Below are 16987 nucleotides of genomic sequence, written 5' to 3' on the forward strand. Positions count from 1 at the left end.
TCATAAAAGTTATGAAGCAATAAGATGGAAAGCAATAAGACTTTGCTTTCCGTTATTTAAAAAAGAAAAAGTTTTTTGCATAGGACATTTTCTTTGAGGAAAACCTCCAAACGCCAAAACGTCTGCAGGAAAAAGAGCTTTGTTTATAACTGACCACTGCACATCTTTTGGTTTCTCCAATATATTTTGGAACAGCCTTTTAAGGTTCAGGATCCCAGAAATTGTTCTGAAGCCATACTGTACTCCTTCATTTGAAATGTAAATATGGAATTATTGTCAGTATTTAGATTACAAGTTCAGACAAAGCCAAAACCTACCTCACCATCTGGTTCTGGCTTAAAAAACATTTTTTGTATTGTAAAGCTTCTCCATAATTGTGTAATATTATTAAATGTAACAAAAAAGTTATATTTAGGACTGTTTCACCTGCTGCAAAGCTGCTTGACTTATTTTCGAATGTGCATTTCTCATGTTTACAACATTCCTTGCTCGGAGTTGTGGCAAGCTGTTTTTGTTTCAGTGCAGGGAGTGACTTATTCCTCTGTTCACCCCCTGACAGCAGAGCTCCAGTAACGGGGTTTCAGATGGTCACAAGTTGGAGAGCGGCTGCTGGAGCCCAGAGGCAGTGGAAGAGCAGAGGCCTGGGGACGGGAAGCGAGTTAGCCGGGATCCCGACGCCCGATCCGTGTCCCTCCTAGAGCAGAAACGCAAAGTGGTCTCGTCCAGCATTGACGTCCCACATGCCAGGTAAGACCCTCTGAGAATAAATGCGTTCAGGCGCATACCAAATATGAGGAACTGACTGTCTGTGTGGTTCCCAGAGGGACTTTGGCGCATGTTCCAATGCAGAGTTCATGGAGAGTTTATGACACCGATATGTCATCTGACAAGTAGGACACAGTTTATGCTGGACGACGTTCCATTTCTCGTCATATCCTTGAAACCATTTTGGCAGCATGCAGAGTCTGATTTAATTTGGCAGGTGTCCATTTCTGCTGCTATTACACATACATATTTTATCCCATCCCACATGTTCTTTCACACAAGTAATGTCAGTGTCTTTAGATGATTAATTACCAACCAAAGTTATCTGAAGCAAAATTATAACCCTGTCCTGGAAGATTCTGGGCTGTTCAAAGCCAAAGTTACATCAGTAGCTATTCTTGAAAATGTATTCATACCCTTTGAACTTTGTTAAATGTTGTCACATTACAACAACAAACCACAAAATTAATCTTTGAGAGTTCATGTGCTGAAGCAAGTTCAAGGAAAAGAGATCTTTTTTTTTTATGTTTTGGTCTACAAGCAAATCTCTAGATGTACCATCCTCTCTGAAACATGGTGATGGCAGCATCATACGTCAGCAAGGACAGAGATTCTTGTCAGAAATGATAAAATTATGGAACTAAGTACACTGCAGTCATAGAAGAAAACTTGTTTGATGCCGCTGTGAAAGTGAGAGTGAATGCAAGCCACACTTTTCAGATGTTCACCATCACTATGAAGCACGTTAGTACCAGCACGTACCTGCACTTTAAAGGGATTTAAAGATGCACTGAATGCTGTAAGCTTTACCTGAGCATAGTCAAAGTAAGATGGTGTATTGATTATTTCACAGCTTCAACAAGTAAAGCCATTTTCGTCCTCCCAGAGACAAGCACTTTATGAACAGTCCTAACATTGGTCATTAAAATCAGACCAACAACAAAAATGCATTACAGCGTAGCTTATAGCACAATCAGTCCACACCGATCGCTATTCTCATTATAAATGTGGAGAGAAGTCACAACTTATCAGTCTCAAAACTAAGTGCCCATTGTTCTCATAAAAATAAATGTTGCTATTTTGCAGTCATTTCATTATCATTACAGAAGGAGATATGAAACACCAACATGCTGTGGATTAAAAATGTAGGTTCAAAAATATCTATTTTTTTTTATGCTTATGGACATTAAAATTTTTACTTTGTACACTTAAAGGGGATGAGGCTATTATGTAGAATCAGCATTCTTGAGCTTTACATCACGCTATAGTGTTATCCCCCTTATCAAAAACCTACCTGGAGTGTTGCTTTGATTCTTTCATGCATGTTTTGAGAAATCCTTAAATCTCCCTTGGCAGCCATTCAGGGGTACCTAAACCCTGGCTTTCACAAAGCAGCATCTATTTCCATATCGCTTCTCCTTGGAGAGCTCATCATACCAACTACTTCTCAGCACAACAGTCCTAAGAATGGCTGAAAATGCCATAATCGGAGGCATTGTTGTGATGACATGCTGAAGGTGGAACGTGGGAAAGAGCAGAAATTTCTTAGAGACGAAGTATAATTTCACGGCATTAAATTACAAAATCAAATTTCTTTTAAGTTATCTTTAATATATATGCAGTATTTTTATTGCAACTAATATAGTCACTTAATTGTGCTCTATTGACATTATGCCAGGAACATACCACCCCTTCAACGTCTTTCATCCTGTAATACCACCCCTTTAATGTCTTTCTTTGTGTCTCTTGGAGACTTTAAAACCAGATACTCAAAGTCCATTAACATGTTCTGCTAAATCAAAGCAACTGCAAAATCAGACTTAAGTTGAAATACATTCAGCTCAATTCCTGAAATATGCCTCCTGAAATAAAACACACTAAAGTTCATTGTTGCCTCATGTTTGTGCAGACTGCGACCTGAGCTTTTTACTTGGATATCCATAAAGTGACCTCTTCAGCACACTGCGGTATTATTACCTCAAGATTAAGATCCATGGCCCTCATCTTCTGCACACCTGCGACAGATTTTCAGTTCTGCCCTAATGCTGGAGGGAAGCAGGAGTTTCTCCTGACACAAAGTTATGAAGAGCTGCAATTAAGACAAGGACAAACCTTTAAAGCCTCCCAAATCACAAGCTTGTCTACCAGGGAGTAATGAATATGTCATGATGTAATCTGAAGAAGGATCAAGGATATTAGAAAACTCATTCTGGTCCCTACAACAATTCAAAAAAAGCTTCAGCAGGTTATAACTTAACACAGTTTAATTTTGAGCAGTTGTGTCTAAGCCTGTCCCGATTAACAATAATGAAATGAATCGCATGATAAATGAAAATTAGTGACCCCATTTTAATTTATCGACTTTATTGTTTCTTCCAGACTTTTTCTCTTTCTGTTGATGACACTGGATGAAAAAAGGCTAAATTCCGGTGCTCATCACTGACATGATTTTGGAGTTGTCGGCCCATTTTCGAAACCTGAGAGACCACACACTAGCCAACAGAAATTATGGGTGTAATGGGTTCAATCATGCCATGTGGTGTCCAACAACGGGCACAAAATAATCGCTACAAGTCCAGTTAACTAATTTTAAAACCAGGCATTAATCAACGTTTTACTACAATCTACCTGCAATGCATGTGGCTAGTGTCAGCGTGAAGTCCTGACTGAATGAATAACTTTATCATTATAACCTATTTATGTCACGTTGACAATGAACAGCTGAAAAGTTACCGGGTTTATCAACTGCGGTAGCAATTTTGCTCCAACTCCTCTCTTTGTAATTTTCACAAAATGTTGAATAAACATTAATGTTGTTTCCACATGTCATCTCCGATGTCCATTGAACTTTGGGTTGTGCCGTGTCAGCTGTTTGCGATTCCCCTCCGTGCTTTCTCAGGGGGAAAATGTGGAGGGGAATCCGTGCTTTCTGATTGGCTACCTGTCACATTCTTCCTAACCTGTCACATTCTTCCTAACTGGGAGCGTGAACTCTCCCAGTTAGGAAGATCCCACACCTTGCAGTGTTAAACTGGCCAGGACAATCCAACATGTTGAATATGCCTGATTTAGATCGGAGCGGTCGAATGTTCTAGCGACTGGACCCGATCAGTCAGAACACACCACACACCAGAGAATGATAGTTGCGACTCTAGCAAGTCTAATCTTAAAACGTTGGACGTTTTCAGACTTCACAATCTGTACTCTTTTGGTTGAATGTAGTTTTTATTTCCACTTTGGTTTTACCAGTTCCAGTGTTAAATGTTCTTTTGAAAATAAAGTGTATTTATTTGTGGTAGGATATCTCTTTCATTATTATGTCATGATCATTACATCAGTTTAAAATGGTCTTCAAACAATATTATTGTTTATCGCAGTAATTTTTAAGACCATTAATTGCTCAGCAAAATTTGTTATTGTGACAGATCATGTTGTGTCTCTATTAAAGTCTTGGATGTTTGTCCACCGTTTCAATTTGTGCTCTGAGCCAGCTGCTGGGCCTGCTCTAAGAGCGAGTGTGTGAGTGTTTTTTCCTTGCAGGAAATGATTTAGCAAGAGTTGGTTGAGGTAGACTGGTAGAAATGAATGGCTTGCCTTTTGATAAATAACATTCTGGAGCCTAATTGCTGTCAGGGGAAGTGAACTGCAGCACTGGTTAAGGGGAAATCAGGAGCATGCTTTGCTTATTACTGCAAAACACCAAAACAACAGCTCTAAGGGTCCAGATCCTCAGACTCAGCAGCCAGTCCTCCCTTTCTATTATGAACTTAAGTTACTCACATTTGGCTCCGTTTCCTGGCCTCTCTGTGATTTTTTTTTTTTTTTTTTTTTGTCAAATAGTCCCACTTGCCTCAAAGTATGGCTTTCTCATAGCTGTAAGTGAAAAACATGGAGCCAGATTTGATGCCACTGCAAAACAATTTGTTAGCGTTGTTTTTATTGTTCATTAGTGTGTTTTCAGATCAGCCAGTTCAGTGGGCCGAGCCAACCATGTGCTCGGCTCTCCGAGTACAGTACAGCAGCCAACTCAGACATGGAGGAACGCCAATCACAAAACAGGAGCCTAGAGGGACTTTCAAATAATTGTTTATCTTTTGATAAAGTGGCTTGTCCAGTAATCCGCTTGTTTTTCGTTTGTGGTTTTGCTTCTCTCTGTGGCCATTTCCTAGCTTTTGGACTGCTTCTATAACTCCCTGTTGGCGTTTGCGGACTGGGTTTCGAAATAAGAGAAAGGAGGAGCGTATAGGTCCGTGCGGAAGAAGAGAGAAGAGTTGATTCTCTGAAGAGAGGGTGAGTGAGTGAGTAACTCTGGGTAAACGTTAAGTGAAGGACAGAGTGAGAGAGCATGTCAGCAGTTGCCAAAGAAAACAGTTTTTCTGGTTTGGATGCAAGTAGATTTGAGAAACCATGAGATTACCATCTGAGACGACAGATCCTGTGATCTCTGTTTCCCACTGACTCTCTGTGTTGCTAATTTCAGCCTTCTCTCATCGGAGCAAATGTAGATGTTTTTTTTCACTCAGCATATTACTGAGTCAGATAGTTTGATAAGCTGATTGCCTTAGCTGTTCAAATTTACTGTAAAAATAGCAACAAAGTGCTTGCAATTACTGCATATGCTGTGAAAGAAGGGTCCTGCGTAATGGAGCCTTCCTACTTTGGAGCCATAATGGCTTTCTTAATTCCAAATGTTATGTAATTTATCATTGTGATTTCTGGAGGCAGTGTTTTCTGAGAACCATTCATTGTAACATTTTCTTAAATTCAACCAAACTGTAAAAAAAGTTTTTGTGGTACATGAAAATATATTGTGGCATGAAAGTTGTGCAATTTTTAAATAAGTCTTAGGCATTACAAGTCTTTTTAAAGTAAGTAAGTGGTTTTACTTACTTACTATGAACACCTAGTTTTATACTTTCCCTCCCTTCCTTCTATTAAATTAACATTTGATTTCTGATGCACTGATTCACCAAAGGCAAAGCTCTCATTGTTCAACATGGTGCTGATCCTCATCTCCTTCTCCGTGCTCCCTGAGACTTGAACCAGCAATTATTCTATTGGTAGACTGAGTTTAAATCTATATGCAAATGGCACATAATTAATAAAATAACCTGAATATCTATTAAAGTAAATCACAGAGGTTAATTCACAGATCAGTGGCCAATATAGCCGTGATCTTTTTCTAAAGCCGTGAACTTTAGCATGTGCAAGTAATGGATATTTGGTCTCTTCCTTATTTCATTTTCTTTAACCTTTAACTGCTGGCAGAACCGACCTGCTAAATTAGAGATGCAACAATTTCACATTTTGTGAAGCCCTGAACTGCCAACACTTGGATAAATTAAAATGTCAACAAAGACATTTTTTTTTTCCAGATCCATTCAAATTTAAGAGCAACTGTGTGCAATTTTGAAAGGAAAGAACTTTGATTTCCTGCCAGGCATGTTGAAATTCAAAAATACTTCATTAACCCTAGATGTAAATTACAGTATTTGTTCAAAATAAATATAAAATAGAGTTCACATTTTAAATTAAAATTTTAGTGTTTCATAGCAAATAGTTGTGTTGTGGTTGTTATTTAGGACTGTTAAATACAGTCAATGTGTCTTTTATCAGAAGAGTTAGTAGAGTTGAACCTCAATTGTTAGACTTCCAACATGTTTTATGACATATAAATTAGACTATCTGAATGGTTAGATATGGCATGTTTACTAATCATTTTTGTTTTTTGATTGACTGATCAGAAATACATGTCAGCTGTGTATGTCGTTTGCCTCTGTGAAGGTTTATTCTGTTGGGCTTACTATGTACTGCTTAATGTGTAAATTATGCCATCTGAATCTGTAATCTGTAAAATCACCCAATTCCTAGCTCTGGTAAATTTTTTTGCATATCTCTGAATAATAAAGGAAAAGTGGTGCCATGTAAAATATCCATCATTCGATTTGAGCTGCAAACAAAAATCTTTACGTTGCAAAAGATGCAGAACAACCAATGAAATTGTCATTGTCAGATGCATAAGTATTATTTTTAGTCTCTAAAGTTGAGCTTTTTCACACTTACCAAAAATGCATGAGGCCTGTGTTTTATGTGAGAATTGGGTCAGTTGGTTTTCTACTGCGTTGAACTAATCTATAGTACCCTGCTTTAATGGACTGATGCCCCAGAGTTCTGCATGAGGAGGAAAGCCCTAAATGATTTCATTGATGGATGTGCAGAATGGTCATCTTTGGCATGTACAAGGTGGTACCAATTGATGGCAGTGTCAAGTGTCTCACATTCTGACCAAACATAAGCATTAATGAGGAGACGGAGCGGCATCCTTCAATGGATTTCTGTTTTAAGTAAGATGCTGCTCTAAGCTAGGCAATTAAATCAGCAGACAACATCAATTATGGCTAGAGTACACCAACGTGGTCTTTCAGGCTTACATTTTGTCAATCTTGTTGAATGAAAATTACAGTAAATGGCATGCATATTTGTAAAACTGAGACTGAGGTATGAAATTGACAGCCTGAGGTTTGCAAATATAATGACACCACACCTTCTGTGACTTTGTGTTAGTTTACCAACCTTGACAAATCTTTGGTTTGGGGCAAAGACATTGTGACATTCTTCTCAGATCTAACCAATTAATACCTACCCCTGCAGAAGGGCTGGATTTATAACAAATTGTTGGGGATGATTGAATGTGACGAACATTAAGAACACACGTTCTTCCACTGTTTATAAAACAAAAAATTCTGCACAAATAAAGCCTTACTGAATTATGCATCAGATTTTAAAAACACATTCCCATTTTCTGGATTACATCACATATTCTTACACTAGTTTAAGATCAGCAAAAAAAAACATCTTAAGATGTTTAGCAAATGAGAAGCATTAGCCGTGTACTTTCATGTAATTTTAACTTCCACAATGAATCACATCAATAATGTCTACTGCTTTAATTTCCATATGGTATGAAAGCACCTTCTGGTCTAACAGATGTGGGAGCGATACTTACACCGTGGGAGAAGCTATAATGTGTTTAGCACTTGTGCATGCAATTCCACCCTCAAAAAGATCTGTTTTTGCAAACATGGCAACCCTGAATCCTTTAAATTTCTCTGGGTAGCACACATTCTTGCAACCAAAAAAAATACACATATTGTCAACCTGTTCCTGAAATGGTCTTGACATAGCTACAGTTCACAAAGTTGGTTTGTCTGACATTTAAAGAGTTTAAAGAGATCTACATAAATTGTTTCCAAAGAGGACAACAGTGGAACATCCTTTTACTTCTTAATCCAATAATGTATTTGGTGTTCCCAAGAAGACCCAAAGCTATAAGCAGGCGACAGACCAGAATTGTAAATGAGAAAGAACAGCCAAACTAATCCATCATCTGCTGAGTTTCGCTTCACTGATGTGGAGAAACAGAGAAGAGAGCTTTTGCTTATAATATGTTTTCTGAAATTAGACCTTTGCCTGGAAAGGTTACCAGATTACATTAGTTGTATTGGCTCTAATTCTATTAAGATAATTTGATTTATCTGTTCATCCCAGAAGTTTGGGTCCATATGCCAGTACTCCTTTCATAACTTTGTTTGTTTTTCTTTGTACTTTCATTAAAAGATCATGACAGTTGAAATTAGACACGAGCCAGTATGAGAGAAAATATCATCGTAAAAATATCACTTCAATAGCACAAAATGTAAAACAAGATACAGCTTTTTTTAAATTCAAATTTCTTCTACAGCCCCAATTATTGATTCTAATTAAAAAATGTTCCCTAAATAAAAGTGGAGAAGGAGCTTTCCACTTACCATAACCACATAGATGTTTCTTGCTAATACCAGTTTGCTCATCCACTTACCTTTGGGACCATTTTAATTTGTCATAGCATAGATTCAACAAGGTGAATTTGATCCATATTAGCACAATGACATATCGGCTTCCGCTGATTGGTAAGCTGCAATATCATGATGCAAACATCCCTTTCCATCACATCCCAAAGTTGCTTTGTTGAATTGACATTTGATGAAAACCTTGGGGGCATTGAACACATCGTCAGCTTTGGGAAAGCTGGTTTTAGTTGATTGCAGCTTTGTGATATTGGAGCATTATTCTGCCGGAGCAGTAGCCATCAGAAGATGGGCACGCTATGGACATAAAGAGTGAACGGACGCCAGCACAACCCTAGATACATGATAGATAGGATGGATGAATCCATGCTTTTATGGTGTTACAACATATTCTGACCCTACCATCTGAGTTTTTGCACCTGAAATGGGCAATATCTTTCCAATTTGATGCTGTAATGAACTTATATGAGTCATAGCTCCAGTTTCTAGTACGTAGCTCAGAGTGGCAACCCATTGTGGACTTTTGCTGTTGTAGACCAGCAGCTTCTAGGTTGAGCATGTAGAGCATTCAGAAATTGAATACAGCATCCATTGTCAAGTGACTATTTGAGAAACTGTTGCCTTTCCATCATCTCAATCTACCTATTCCCATGTGATCCCAGACATTACCATGTAACTGCTACTTACTGGATATTGTCCCGTTCTCTGTAAACCAAAGACTTGGTAGTTTGTTAAAATCCCAAAAGATGAGCGGTTTCTGAAGTACACATGGCACCCAGTCTATCATTAACAACCATGCTGTGTTCAAAGTGACTTAATTCCCATTTGTACCTTATTCTAAGACTTGGATTTAACTTTAGGAAGTTGCTGCTACTGGCCTGGATGACTTGTTAACAATCAGTTAAATGGCTGTCATTACCAAAAACAGTGAAATAATTGTAAGCAAGAGTGGGAAGCAACAAGTGAGGAAGAGGCAGTATTGTGTTCCTCTACTCTTCATACAGCTTGGAAAACTCCAGTACTTTCCTTGGCATTTTTTAAATGTTCCTAAAATTGAAGGTTAGTGGTGTGAAAAAATGGTGTACCTTGATACGAGTAAACCTAGTTACTATCTTACCCCTGTGTTGCAAAGATTTAAAGAACTCTGCTGCCTATTAATTATACCAAATAACCAACCTTTGAAAAAGCATGCTTTAATCATCTTTTGTTGATTTGAATTAATATTTTCTTTCACCTTTTTTTTTCTTACACATATTGCTTTCTCTTTGTCATCCCCCCTCCTTTGTTCTGCAAAGACATTTACCTCTAGTCTCACCTGTGAGTTATCTGCAGTGGATAGATTTGTGCAGACAAGAACAGAATCATTGATGTACACACTAGCCATTAAAGCAAAGCTTAGTTTTACCTCTTATTTACTATTTTATGACGTCTCTTGTTGCATTGCATAACAGCATGTCAGTAGGTAAACAGCCAGTAGTATTTCTAGCTGTGAGGTTGACTATGAATGTCTGTGTGTACGTGTTAGTAAGAGGAGCGACATTTGGTGGAATTCAGATAACAGCTGGCACTATTGCCCCTCTTGTACCCCTAAATGGAGTGATTGTTCAGACCATCTTCTCTTGTTCCCTCTAACGCTCAGTGTGCCTGCACTGTAAAAGGGGGGAGCTGGTGATATCCACAAAGGAGCAGCAGTTTGTCCTGATTATAAACTCAGTCACCTCCAGCTCTCCCCACCCTAGCTTCACTCTCATCCCTGCCGTAAACAATCGGTGGCTTTGGTCACATGAGCTGCAAAGCATCTGCGGACGAGGGTGTTATTGTTTTGATTCTGGTTCCACAATCTCAACTTCCCTCCCATCCGAGCCGAACTCTCTTTCCCTCTTCTCTTCCTCTCCCTGCCCTCTCCCTCTCCGTATGCAGTCACTTTAGGGGTTGGGGTGGGGCTACGATCTTGTGCCAAACACGAGGGCTGCAGAGCTGCAGAACTTGGTGTTTTTGTGCCTGAGTGTGTACTTGTGAGTCGATTGTGGTATCTTTGGCAGCATTACCTCACCACGAGCTGAAAATGGATGTGTTTACCAGCAGCTTCTCTCTATCTCTTTTCCTTTGTATCTCTCTTAAGGCTCATTCTGTCATTTTCTCTCTTACAGCTATTTGAGACTTTCGGACTGGGTTGGGTGGGGTTGATGTGGGATAGAAGGGAAGGGGGGGGGGTCACAGTGCTCCCCTAAGATGGATACACAAAGCATTTCCTTGAGTTTGGGACTGCTAACATGCACACATACATATGGTGCATAGCCACAGTCCTCCATATGGCATGCATAATTCATGACCTCCCACTGACTCCTGTGTAAACACAATTGCTTCCTTCGGCGTCTCTTTGTTAGACGGTCGAGCGGTTGTAGTTTGCATTAATGCAACTTCACCAATACATACCTTAACGCCTGTAAAAGTCATGCCTTATTTTGCTTTTCAAAATGCCTGTCTGAGATTTCAATTGCAGGTTTTGCAAAGCTCTGAGCTTCTTCTTTAAGAACCACAAATAACGGAATTTTATTTTGGCCATCAAAATGAACGATCATTTATTAATGGAAGTGGAAGCAGAAGAAACATCAAAATGAAGAAAAAGAAAATTAGCTGTTAATACAATTAGCACTTTAGCTCAACCCTGGTCCTCCAGGGACACTACCTTGCATGTTTTAGACATTTCCCCACTTTAACTGACTTGTTGATTGCAGTTCAGCAAAGCCTGTTAATCTCCATCATTGTAATTCAGGTGTGCTGAAACAAGGAATCACCTCAAACATTGAGGGCAGTCCTTGAGGACCGGGGTTGGAAAACATTTATTTAGTTAAATTTATCTTTGAAATTTTCAAAAATTTGCCAAAATTTCTAAGTGTAGCATGTTCCCAAACAGACGGGGATTTAAAATTCAAAAGGCTAAAGCAATGCCATGCTTCTTTAAGCCATCCTGTTACCTGCTGTAAGTCTTGCTCTTGCTCACTGTCTCACATTCAATGGAAACCACCAACATATTTACAGGTTTTCATCCAGCCGGGAGCATGATGACTACAACTGTTTAATGATGAAATCCCCGGCACTCATCAAAGTCTAGCTAGTAGGGCAAAAAAATAACGTTGAGTCTTCTTTCCACAAAACTCCATCCACACAGATGTGTTGTGGTTAGCCTGACCAATCACACTTTGGTACGATACATTTGCTGACTGGAAAAAAAAAAAATTTACTGAGTCTTTGACTATCAGATCAAACTAAGAATCAAACGGTTCTAGTTTCTCTGCAGATTTATAATGCATTTGCAACTCGTTGATTCTCTATAATGCCATAATGTCCATTTGTTGATTCATGTACAGCTAAAGAAAACTTATTTCTGTAGATTATTATGTAAATGTCGGATCAGGTTTTGTCTGAAGCAATGTGAAAACCCCCAGCTGCTCCTCGTTTCATTCAACTGAACTTGTTTTTCGTCTCGCTGTCTAATCCTTCTGCTTTCTTTTTTATTACTTTATTTTTTTTTCATCTCCCCTTACTTTTTTTCCTCTTGATCAAATGACTGCATGAGCTTTCCAACCCTTTTTTCTCTCCTTCCTTCTTTCTTTCTGTTTTCACCTCCCTTGGCTCTCGCTATTCAATCTTGCTTTCTCCATCCCTGCTTTCCCGCTCATTTTCCCCTTGGTTCCCCCATGATGTTTCCTCCACACCCTAGCCCTCCCTCTCTTCCTTTGTCTTCTCTCTCCCTCTGCTTGCTTTGTGTGTGTGTGTGTGTGTATGACTGTATTTTTCTTCCCTCTGACTGGCAGAGAAAGATGTTTGCCTGCTGCGGAGCTGTGTGCTGGCATGATAGTAGGGTGTGTGGCTAACTTACACCCCCATATGAAATCAGTTGGGATAAACAATGTGAGGCAGACACATGTTGTTTATCTGAGCGTTCTTTAACTAAAACCTGTGTCAGGTTTTGGCACCAAAGCCTCATTGAAATGTGTAACCCACATGCTAGAGAAGGCAGAGTTTGTTTTCGTCCGTTTTCCAGTTTGCCTTTCAGCACAAGCAAGAAGTAGTTTGTAATTAATTTCTTAATATGCATGAAGGTTCTCCAACAGTAGAGCGACATACGTGAACATTTCCAATTAAGCATGCAAATGCTTCTGTAATTTTACACACTCTGGAGGTTTTAATAATTAATTTGTAGCCCAAACACACAATTCCAAGCTAATACAGTTGGATTATTAACAACAGAGGAATGCATTTCATAATTTCACAGTTTTATCATTCAGGGTTGCTTATGTTTTTAAACTTTCGACCGCAGCCAGTTGTAAGTAAACTCAGCCAACCTTGATTCAAATGCCAAGTGACAATTGGCACGTTGGTTGGCTGAAACTGTCCATCAATTTGTTCCCTCGCTTGCGGCTCCTTTGAGCATTGCCACAAAGACGTGAGCAGCATGACGACACAGACAGGTGGAACGAGTGCAGCTCAGGAGTCCAGGCATCTTGATCTTTGAGATTTGTGCTGATGTTGCATTTCAATCCACATCGATTGGAGATGATAGATTATCATGAATACTTATGTCAACTTTTGTTCAAAAATGTTATCTTATTCTGGAAGGGCTAGTAACTGGGCTAGGCACAGTGTGACCATTGTTCTGGCCTCGGGCCATTGACGGCTATGTAATAAGAGCCGAGCACACTAAAGGTCAAATCCTAAAATCACTTATGGAAAAAACCCAAACTTTCCCGTCTGAATTGAAAATGACCCTCCGTCAAATCTAAACAACTTTCTAGCTTTTCTCCCCTCTTTCCCTTTTGGGGAATTACAAAATTCACTGACAGTTCCTTATGCAATGCACAGATTGCTCAAGCTTGTGTTGGCAGAGCTAGAACCACAAGAGACTGTGCTTAAAACACAAATAAATCAGATATAAAAAGAAATTGCAAAAAAAAAACTCTTGTTTTGCAATCAGAAATTACACATTATTATATTTGACACACTATCATTTCCAGACTTTTTGTTTGTCTTTAAGGCAAATTTGACTTGATTTCAAATGGATTTGTCTTTCCCTGACGCATAAAGTACCAGGCACATTCTTAAGTTGCAGTTTTTATGTGAGCAGGATTAAGAGATGCAAATAACTTCTTATTAAAAGATTGGGATGCAGCCAGAAAGATCCATATGTCTAATTGACAACTTTTTGTGTGAACTTGTCAACATGGTCGAGCAGGATCAAGTACCAGGTGGTTCTTCCTTTTTCCTCCTCTTCTCTGGTACTTTTTGTTTGTGCCTCACTCTTCATGCTTGATGTCACATCCTCCCATACAATGGATTACTCAGAAATGATCCTACTCTGATGCAGACCTTCCACTCCTTCTAAAAACATTACTTTCTTTGCCTGGAAAAACCTGAAACAAAGGTCATCCATTCCTGCTTTGACTTGCATCTACGTTTGCAGACATGCAAAACAACAGAGATACATGGTGGTGGTAGTGTGATGGTCTAGGGCTGTTCTGCTTCGTTAGGATTTGGGAAACTTGATATTGATGAAATGAGAAATTCTGCTCTTTGTCAGAAAATCCTTGAACTACAGCATGAATTTATGACATGAAGCTGAAGTTGCTTTATGTCATAAAACCATTTCAGCTGTGTACAGTGATCCACAGCACACCCTAGCAAGTCCCCTTCATAACAACTAATAATTTTAAAGATTAAAGGAAGGTGTTATAATGATGTAGTCAAAGGCTTAAATCATTTAAATCCTGAAGCTGGCCAAGAGCAGAAACCTGTTCTTCAGTGCAAAAACAATGCAGTAGGCCAAAATCCAACACAGCAACATAAAAGACTCACTGCCAATAATCACAGACACTGAAGGGCAGTGTGTCCCGCCAATGCAATAAGAGGGCAACTCCAGTATGCATGAGTTGATTTGAAAAGCCGTTTTCCCTGGTAATTAAAAATTGCGTTTTCCCTTTATTTGTCTGATGTTATTTAATGATCAGAAACTGTGCATCTAAAGATACCTAAAATTGATTAAATTATTGCTTTTTCACATAATTTCAGGGGTGATGCAGTTTACATGTTTTACACAAAGTTAACTTACAAATCCCGTGTGTCCTGGAAAGGAAATTATATAACAGCATTTCTTCTGGGTAAAGGGATTCATTTTTGTACAGTTAAGCAAAAAACCCAAAGATGCAGATGCAGAATAAAGGGAAAGAGGACATTATGAAGGGGGAATTGGAATTAAAGGGCCATTTTGGTGAACATTGAGTTGAAGGCCTCATCCTTTGTCCTCCACCTTTCTGCCTGCGTTATGGTTGACAGGTGATTGGACCAGCTTTTACAAGGCTCTCCATCCAGAGGTTTTATGAGCACCTTCATCTAGAACACACTCACTTACACTCTCACTGAAATACACATCTGCACTCCCCCAGAGTGAATATTAGTCTCTTGAGAAAGGAGGGAGTGAAGGTGGAAGTGTCTAGTGTGTCTGATCTGGTTACAGCCAAAAGGTTTATAATCAAACTGCCTGGTGATAAAATTGGTGCCCATGTTTGGTTGTCTTCAATGTTTATGTCATTTATTGGCAGAATGAGTGTGTATAGAGGGCAAAGGAACAGGCAGAAGGCACCAACTCATGCTGGTGACCTCCATTATCATTATGACCAGCATCGGTAAACACTATTTCAAGCACAAACACTTATCTACTAAACAGAAGATAGGACAGAAGAGAGGGAAAGGTTACTAGGAACTTTATATTATGTGGGTAGGAGAATCGGCCCACAAGCTTTTCACGACCTTATAACTTGGTACGATAACAGGCATCGTCATTAACATATTCCTGATCGAAATCTGAAAACTGAGGGGGGAGGTTTCCTTTGTCAGTCTGATCACAAAGCTTTTGTTCATCAAAACCAGCTCCTGACCTTAATTGACAGTCCTGAGAAAAACTGGTTAAAAACAAAGTTTGCTGATGGCCAATATTTTGGTGGTTTGGAAGCAACTCATGAAAGTTTTTTTGGTCAACCTCTGTGCAGTACATACTATGTTGATTTGAGAAGACAAGGTGCTTTGTGGCTGATAATGTCTTGAAGATGAATAAGAAAACTGAGGAACACTCTTTAAAGTTATTATGGCAAAAGAATTAGAAATTTTATTTGACTTCAAGGCCATGTCAATCAATCAATCAATCAATCAATCAATCAATCAATCAATCAATCGAGTTTATTTCTAAAGCACATAAGAGCATTTGTGCTTTTTTTTTTCTTTGTTGTCAAAACAATCTTTCCAAGATATACTGCTTAATTATTATTATTATTATTTTTGCTTCAGTAAAAAGTATTTACTGTCAAAGTTCCCCGTGACCCAGAAATCTGATGGTAACACAAACATATTGTGTTTTACCACTGCCAGAAAAATGACCTAATGGAAATACTGGGAAACACGTCACCTGATACTTACATGTGACGGCGCTCAGATACTTCATTCCTCTCTCCTCATCCCTCTGATGACTTCAGGCTACATCTGAAAGAACAATGTTTATGAAGCAAAACAAAAAAAAAAAACAAGAAAAAGATTGAAGGAGTACAGGAAAGACGTAAGGGTTGGAAAAACAAAATCAGCCCTAAAGCAACTCTGAAAGTCCTTTTGGCTGTTATTGCTAAACCTTTGTTCAAATCATTTGGCAATTTGACACAAGTTTTTATACAAATTCATGAGCTCCTGCAAATGTGTAGATGTGAGCAGAGTCAAACTTCTCCTGATTTGCACACACACAAGACAGAGTGAGCAGTGAGTTCTTGTGTATTCCCTCCACTCATTAGTGGCATAGACCAACATCAGTTCAGGGGAAACCCACCCGGACTCTGTGTGTGAGAGAAGGGTTGTCTGTGCTCCTACTGACCTTCTTTTGTGTATTCTTTTCTCTCATTATAATGATTTGCATTTTAAACATGTCTCCATAATTAATCCTACGGTCATTTGTTTTTGAAAAATTAGATTTTTTTTAAACAACTAATGCAGAGATGCTTTGTGTGATTTATATGTCTTACAGTATTTTTATTTAGTGGTGGGACTTGATTAAAATTTTTAATCAAGTTAATTGCAGGGTCTGCAATTTATTAGTCAAAATTAAATGCATTTAAAAAAAAACCATATGTAGCCAAAATAAACTCCTTTTTACTGATAAAGTATTAAATACACTTACATATTAGCTCTACAGCAAATGTTTCTTTTTTTTAATCTTATCAGATAATTATTTGAAGAAAAAATGAACCCCAAGTGGGTCAAAGGAAGGGGCTTTCTCACCCATCACTTTGTCTGCAAATGATGCTTTGCAGGCGAACCAGAAACGCACAACAGAGGTT

The 16987-nt window shown here is 38.7% G+C and overlaps 1 protein-coding gene across 2 annotated transcripts in view; it reads left to right on the plus strand.

Annotated features, from left to right (window-relative positions):
- znf704 (zinc finger protein 704) overlaps positions 1-16987 on the plus strand; it is a 53739-nt gene that overhangs the window by 8120 nt on the left and 28632 nt on the right. Inside the window, exon 2 of one of the 2 annotated variants that reach the window (XM_055054090.1) lies at positions 563-747. In XM_055054090.1, the coding sequence (XP_054910065.1) occupies positions 563-747 (185 nt within the window). Of the gene's footprint in view, positions 1-559; positions 748-16987 lie in introns of both variants that reach the window. The other variant, XM_055054089.1, reaches the window with a different exon arrangement.

Source organism: Poeciliopsis prolifica, unplaced genomic scaffold (assembly GCF_027474105.1).
Source record: "Poeciliopsis prolifica strain line A6 unplaced genomic scaffold, Auburn_PproV2 SCAFFOLD038, whole genome shotgun sequence".
Lineage (NCBI taxonomy): Eukaryota > Metazoa > Chordata > Actinopteri > Cyprinodontiformes > Poeciliidae > Poeciliopsis > Poeciliopsis prolifica.